The sequence below is a fragment of the Filicampus tigris genome, chromosome 3 (genome assembly GCF_054856515.1).
Source record: "Filicampus tigris isolate MCC_2025a chromosome 3, RoL_Ftig_1.0, whole genome shotgun sequence".
NCBI classification, from domain to species: domain Eukaryota; kingdom Metazoa; phylum Chordata; class Actinopteri; order Syngnathiformes; family Syngnathidae; genus Filicampus; species Filicampus tigris.
This window is the reverse complement of record NC_141219.1, coordinates 17,450,699-17,457,766: the sequence shown is the minus strand read 5'-3', so window position 1 is coordinate 17,457,766 and position 7,068 is coordinate 17,450,699. Positions and strand designations below refer to the sequence as shown.

Here is a 7,068-nt window from a genome sequence, read left to right as displayed (position 1 = left end):
CCTTGAAAACGTAATAAAATGATATATAACATAAATGGTAAAAAAATACTGGTGCCTAAATTGTCTTCCGAATCTGAAATACAGTATATTCTCTGCCATAGAATAGGATGAAGTGTATTTTGAAATTGATTTACTTCAAAGGCTATTGCGACTGGGAAGCGGAAGCACTAAAGTAACTGTAGTATCATGTAACCGTGAACTTTACATGAAGTCTTGACCATGTGCGCTGTACTTGATATGGTTAGCTCCGCTTAACGCCGGTCATTTAATGACCACAATCGTGCTGTTTGCAAATACATACACACACACACACACACACCCACGCACACCCACACGCACACAAACACCCGCACACACACTCCCACACACACACGCACACGCACCCCCACGCACACACACGCACCCCCCCCCACACACACGCACACACGTCTATTCTATTCTATTCTATTCTAGTCTATTTTTATAATTACAAGTTTTTTTTTAATAACATAAATTGTTTCGAGACTGGGTGACAGCTGCCTTTGCGTCCCTTCCTTTGCCATGTTCGATTCTCAAGAATAATTTTAAATTATTTCAATTTTAAGTATCCACAAAGTCTCTTAATACATAGTCAGCACAAACTGGGGAACAGTAAAGTCATTTTTTTTAATTTGTGTGCACATAGTTGGAGATAGAAGACCTGTGGGCGTGGCGCATTGCAGGTGAGCCGTCCAATCCGGAAGTAAGTGACACATTTTAAGGTTGTTATTTTTGTTTCGTATCAACGAAAAAGGACACCTCCTAAAACCTAGATTGTACACAAACAAAGGTAGGAGACGTTTACACCGAGCTTTATGTTACTTTAAGGCACACTGGACACTAATCTGACTCGTTGAGTTTATGGAAGTCACGAATGTGACTTATGCTGCCCACATGAGATGCCTGATTAGACTGAGTACCCAATGTGTTACTTTGTATATTTCTTGAACGTATGTTCAATTCTCACTCACTGGACACTTCATTGTATGCACCTGTGCAATTTAAAGAGATCCAATACAAACGCAATAATGCTTCCTTTTTTTCTCCATGTACTCTTTGACCTCACTAGTCTTATTAATAGTTTTCTTCCACTACTACCTACACTCTATGGTATTTCTGCACCTAATAAGGCTTTTGCATTATAGGACAGCTACATGCTACTAGTGAACAAAACGGCCCTACTGGACATCTGCATGCTACTGGTACTACTGGTTCTAATCGTATTACTAGTGGAGCACATTAGTTTACTAGTAGGGTTTAATTGCATACTACGAGGCCAAAGTGGCACCGTTAATGAAAAAAAACATTACTAGTAAGACAGGTATCATTCTACTAGAACACTGAATTGGCTTACTCGTAAGCACAAAGAACAAACTAGTACGTTAAGACTAGACCTTAATATGGGTATCAGTGATCTGAAATTAATGCCGAAACGGCTTTTCATCAACCAGTTCACTGTGGACTCCAACATCCCCAAAAAAGAATAATTATCTGTTTTTGTTAGGCTGATTTATTGATGCAACTGATGTCTCATTGTGTATGTGTACCTAATATTATGATTTCAATGAAAGAAAGCAGTCAGCCAGCTATTGATCTGTATTAAATGTCTCACGTCAACAACTCAAATAGATGTTTTGATTAAGAGTTTCTAAATTAGAATGTATGTCCTCAATTGAAGATGCCAGAGAGGGGTGGATACCAACCGAGGCGTGACGCGTACACAGATTACAAGAGCGGGGACAAGGATTCCCCTCACAGTACGGAGCACTTTGATAAGTATGAAAGCAGAGATCACAAAGAAAGGCCCAGAGTCACTGGCGAGAGAGGCTCTGCTGGTGACAGGAGGCCCAGACAGAGGGACTTGACAAGTGCCCCTCAACCTGTTTTCAGAGAGCACCATCATCAAGGACCCTCAACACAGTAAGCAACCCGATACAGTAACATGCAGACTGTCAAGCAGTTGGCCTGTCCTTAACTCAGTATATACAGTGCAGCTGTTAAATAATTTGTCCAGTGACCACCAGGGCTGAAACATTTAATCGAATAATTTGAATTAAAAAAAAAAGAAACGGTCACGCAAGATCTCAAAGCTTTGCAGGGATAATTTTTCCACACGCCCTAATGTTACTGCAGAGCTGACTCACACAACAGTGAATGTACAATCGCTGACACAAAATAATGTAAACATAGCTCATTTTTATATGATGAACGTGTAACTTCTGGCTGGAAATGAGACAAACAACGTAATATGCTGTGTTTTGAAATATTCATGAACTTTTTAACACAGTATTTTTGCTTGATTCTAATGAATTCAGTTAAATTCAATGACAATTTAATGCAATTTAATCAATGGTATAATCACAACAGTGAATATGACTGTATTGAGGAAGAGTATGAGTAATTTTAGAAACAGAACTCTATGCAAAAAGTTATATTTCCTTTCATTATATTGTGCACGTATACCGACTGTTGTGTGGCTAAATTTAGTGCATGTGTATTGTTCACAGGTATGGACAGCCGTCAGTGTATTACTCTGACGATGAATATCATGAGCGACAACCTAGAGAAGCTCTTTACAATCTGCGATACATCCTCACCAGTCGAGGTAAGTTGTGTTGTGTGATGGCAAAAGATGTAGCCACATGCTGTGTCATCATTTTGTAGCTTGGGCTTTGCTTAGAGTAACTGCCACACATTGAAATGTATTGGGTGTAAGAAAGAAAAAAAAATCAACCTATAACAATTCTCCAAAAATGGGGGTCCACTTTACATTATTTTTGTTTGCTCAGTTTTATGCATAATACATAATGAGAACATCGGAAAAAAGCTTTTTCTTTTTACTAATTTAGTGAGGAAACCACAATTAAGTTATGCGTATGTCATTTCTTAGTTGTTGTTTAAAAAATAGAAACTTTCAACATTATCTTATGGCATGTGTGTAGAATTTTGTTGCAAACAAATTAATCAATAAAAGCTTTAACATAATGTGGAATCTCCTTCCTGTTCTATTGGCAAGAGGGCTGCATTTGTCAAATATTTTTAGAATCGATTATTATTCAGACTATCCCTTCAATTAACCAAGTAATCGGATAAAATTTCATTCAGCATTATTAAACAACAAAATGTGCCTGTTAGGTGCAGGTATTATTGTTGTGACTTGAGGTCAACATCCTCTTGTTCCACGATAGAATATTCAATCAATGTTAAAATATCTGTAACTTTGAGTGCATGCATATTTAAAAGGTGGGGCCTGACCTGGCGAGTGATGTGGGTATCAGCAAGTTAGAATGTAGTGTTAGCTATTGTGAGCTCAGGTTAGCGGCAGGCTGTTAACTGGCTAACCATTAGCCAGTCTGCGTAATGTTGAGTGCCTGGGTGTCAGTAGTTGTAGCAGCTTGTGTATGAATGCGCTTTTAAGACGCGTTTACTCTGTTACGGTTTGTTCAATAAAGCAATTGAAAGGGTACTGGCAATTGTTTGCAGTAATATTAGTCCCTCTGTAAAATTGATCACTGCGAAGCGTCGAGGCAGGGATTTTGCTACTTTTGAATGGAATTATTCAAATGATATCATAAATCAATTTCATTATCCTAAAGATAATTTTGCTTAAATTAAGTAATATATTCATCATTTCATTCCTTTTTGTCTATTCACAACCCACTTTTGCAGCGTTGTAGCTTGGATTTTGTGTATGTTTTGCTTCTCATGGCTGTTCCAGGCCTTTGCCAGCTGATGGAGGTGTTTGTCAATCTTCTGCTCATCATCTGCGCCGGCGTGCCTCACAGCAACAATGGCGGTTACCGCGACTTAGCCAGCCTGGGCGGCATCTACCACTATCACTTTGGGGGAGCCGGTGCCTTCCAAGGTGCCGAAGCGGAACGCGTAAAGGAGCTGGACCAGTTGTTCAATGAGCTCAAGAGGCCTCCGTACGTCTTCGCCATGGCATGCAGCGGCATAGTCATGATCTACGCCCTGGCCATGCTCACCCTGGGTATTTTCCGAGTGCCTTATCGCTACCCGCCCGTGCTCCTGGGAGAAGCTCTGATCAACCTTCTCATCGGTTTGGGCTACATTGCCGCACTGGCCTTCTTCTTCATCAAACTGCAGGAAAACTACAACAACCCCATCTGCCAGGAGAGGGAACGCATGTACAAGAGCAAAGGTCACAAGGGCTTCGAGTGCCAGTTTCACGGCGCCGACATCGCCGCGGGTCTCTTTGGCGTGCTGGGTGTCTTTGTGTTCATCTTCGGGGCCGTGTTGGCCGTCAGAGCTTTCCGCAAAGTGCGGGAAATGAAGAAGCAAAAGACCAATCCAGATGATCGCTTTTGAAGACAGTTGATGCAAAAGTTAGACTGTATAGGAAACATTAGAGTCACACTGCTTTCATTGAATCAGTGAACCTTTTACACACTTTGAATACTATCTGTAGTGTTTGTGTTGCTCGCGTTGGAAAGGGACAATGTAGAAGTAGAAAATTATCTAACAAAAAACAGGCTCCAAGCTGTTTATTCCCACTCTCAGCAGAAGGCTACTGTCAAACTTAACATGAAACAAAGAGATATATATGTTGTGTATTAAAAGCAACCATAAAACAGTTGTATCTCAATGCTAACGTACAATGGGAAACCCCTTAGGCACATGTGCTAACAATTAGCATTTTTGACAGTTTTGCTATCCTGCAAGCAAAAAATATCTGAACACAAAGAATGTAGTAACGCATGTAGGCAGATAATGTAACAATGTTCACAGGCATATATTCTTTATCCGCTGTGAAGAACAACTATTATTACTGCCCTAATGAGGCCAAGAGAAGAGCTGAGCCTCCAGTACATTACTGTATATCCATATGCCTGTCTTATACTGCCCCCACGTGTCCAAGATGTAAACAACCTATTCATTCTAGAACACATTCTTTGTTATTGTTGTTTTTTTTTGGGGGGGGGGGGGTCTTTGGGGACGGCGCTGAAAATAACTGATGGCATTGCATTTCCATGAATTTCAATGTGGAAAGGTATTTGATACAGTGTTTTAAATTAGCATGGTCAAAGAATGAATTAATCCCTGTAGCCAAGGCATCACTATAGATTCCTGGCACCAAAATACCAGCAAATACTTATACATTTCCTTTGGCTTGGGCACAATAGCAAAAATGCAAAGGATCAATGTAGTCTGTCATTTTATTTTTTGACTTTTATATTATTCGCATTTTTCGTGTTCTGTTCACATACCTGTGTATTTTGTACTTCTATGGATATATTAAACAACTATGAACCTAAATGTTCATTTTTCTTAGGAGACTTTTGGTGTTTTCAGTAATGAAGTAATCAACGGCTGAGTAAATTTTGCATAATCTAGTACGACAAAACGAGGTGAAAAATATCACGATCATAAAATAAAAATAACCCTTTCGAGGGCGTAATCATTAGCTATTTTACCCCATGTTATTATTTCTAATAAACTGGAGGATAAGCGGTATAGATAATGGATGGATGGATGGATGGATGGAGGTGTCTGTCAAACACGTTGCTAGAGCATCCTATTTGTTCAGGCTGTCATTCTGTGTTCCACCAACAGATGGCAGATGCACTGTATTCAGCGTTTAACCTAAATATTAAACAAGTAACCTTTTTATTTTGCAAAAGGTTTATTTTCTGCACAATTATGTGGACAACTTGAAATGGACTCTTCTTCATTAATGCCAGACAATACACATTCAGGAGTGTGATACAAATGTCAAAATGAACAAACAAAACAGGATGTTCATGTGAAATGATCGTTAAATGTTTGGCAAGCCAAAAGATTCAGTACAAAATTTTATTGCTACGTAGCAGCATTTTAAATACATGAGTCATGACCTCTCGTGTCTATCATTGTCGCTTTGTCTTTCTCCTAGATAATCTCTCAAACCCTAAAATTAACAAACAGCAGCAGCGATTTGCATGCTAGAATGCAAACCTAAAAATGTTAGATATGCTCCTTTTTGCATAAATAAACAAAATTGTTTATACATATATATTTTATGTTTATATCGAGGGCATGCTATCAACATTATATACAGTTTCAGTATATTTCGCATCATCCAGTACTAGAATGAGACTATTTGAAATTCCATAGTGGAGAGGGCAATATTCATTTGCAATAAAGTACAAAAATAAAAATCAGCTCCTTGGTGTCAAGAAAAATAAAAGATTCCGACATTTCTAGAAAATAAAGGAACCTGGATACTGAGCAATGGCTACTTTGGTCACATGATCAACAACCGCAGCGACTTGGATAATTTCCATTCACAATATTCACAACAACATGCATACACTAACTGCACATATACTGTACTGTATGTGCTTCGTTTTACACACAAACACAGACACGTTGCAACATAAATAAGTTGACACATGGGTTTCTATTATAATGCAACATGGCCATAATAACAACGCTACTGGACCCGCTCCACTAAAGAATTAAAGGGCATATTGTCAATAATGCACTGGACTGTACCCCACTACCCTGTGCTCCCTCATCCTGTACCCACACATGCACTTGGCATGTTATATTATGCAAATATGTTGGATGAACATGTGCAGGCTAGGAGACACAGAGAATTAATATAAAGTCGTAATGTCCTGTATTGTGTATGAATTTGTATATTATTTATTTATGTTTTTATGTACATCGAATGTGTGGTTGTAAATCCATCATCTGATACAGTCACTAAATGATCTAAGGTAAGTTTAGGTGCTGAAAACAATGATAATATACTGCAGTATTGTGGACATGAGTCTAAACACTCCTGCTCAAATGTCAGGTTTTTGTGATATATAAAAAAACGGAATGTCAGGAAAAGTCCTATGAGAACATCTTAAATTTATTTGGGGTTAATTAGAGGTACTTAAAATGGTGGCCAGTGTGTGTTGTCTCCTATTTAATATGAACTGGTTAATACTGAACAAAACCACATCACCAAGTATAAAAGGGTGTGCACACTTGTGCAACCACATCATCTCTGATGGTTATTTTGTATTTACCCTCTGTCAGCCAGATTTATTTTTTTCA

The 7,068-nt window shown here is 38.8% G+C and overlaps 1 protein-coding gene across 3 annotated transcripts; it reads left to right on the top strand.

The window, feature by feature from the left end:
- The first annotated feature begins 441 nt into the window (after window positions 1-441).
- Window positions 442-5,310, top strand: marveld3 (MARVEL domain containing 3). Of its 3 annotated transcripts, none has more exons than XM_086025538.1 (4): window positions 442-721; window positions 1,697-1,938; window positions 2,526-2,623; window positions 3,737-5,310. In XM_086025538.1, exons 2-4 carry the CDS (start codon window positions 1,697-1,699, stop codon window positions 4,345-4,347), a joined length of 951 nt encoding a protein of 316 aa, XP_085881664.1. In that variant the 5' UTR covers window positions 442-721; the 3' UTR covers window positions 4,348-5,310. The 3 variants fall into 3 exon arrangements, with proteins under 3 accessions (XP_085881664.1, XP_085881663.1, XP_085881662.1); XM_086025537.1 differs by having other exon boundaries at window positions 698-808; window positions 3,737-5,309; XM_086025536.1 differs by lacking the exon at window positions 442-721 and adding an exon at window positions 946-1,220.
- The last annotated feature ends 1,758 nt before the right edge of the window (window positions 5,311-7,068 follow it).

Excerpts from the sequence above, each read along its gene's own strand:
- marveld3 (XM_086025536.1), top strand. The coding sequence starts at position 1,173 with ATGCTACTAGTGAACAAAACGGCCCTACTGGACATCTGCATGCTACTG. Across the intron at positions 1,221-1,696 it reads TGGACATCTGCATGCTACTG|ATGCCAGAGAGGGGTGGATA; the intron begins GTACTACTGGTT and ends CCTCAATTGAAG. Across the intron at positions 2,624-3,736 it reads ATACATCCTCACCAGTCGAG|GCCTTTGCCAGCTGATGGAG; the intron begins GTAAGTTGTGTT and ends TGGCTGTTCCAG.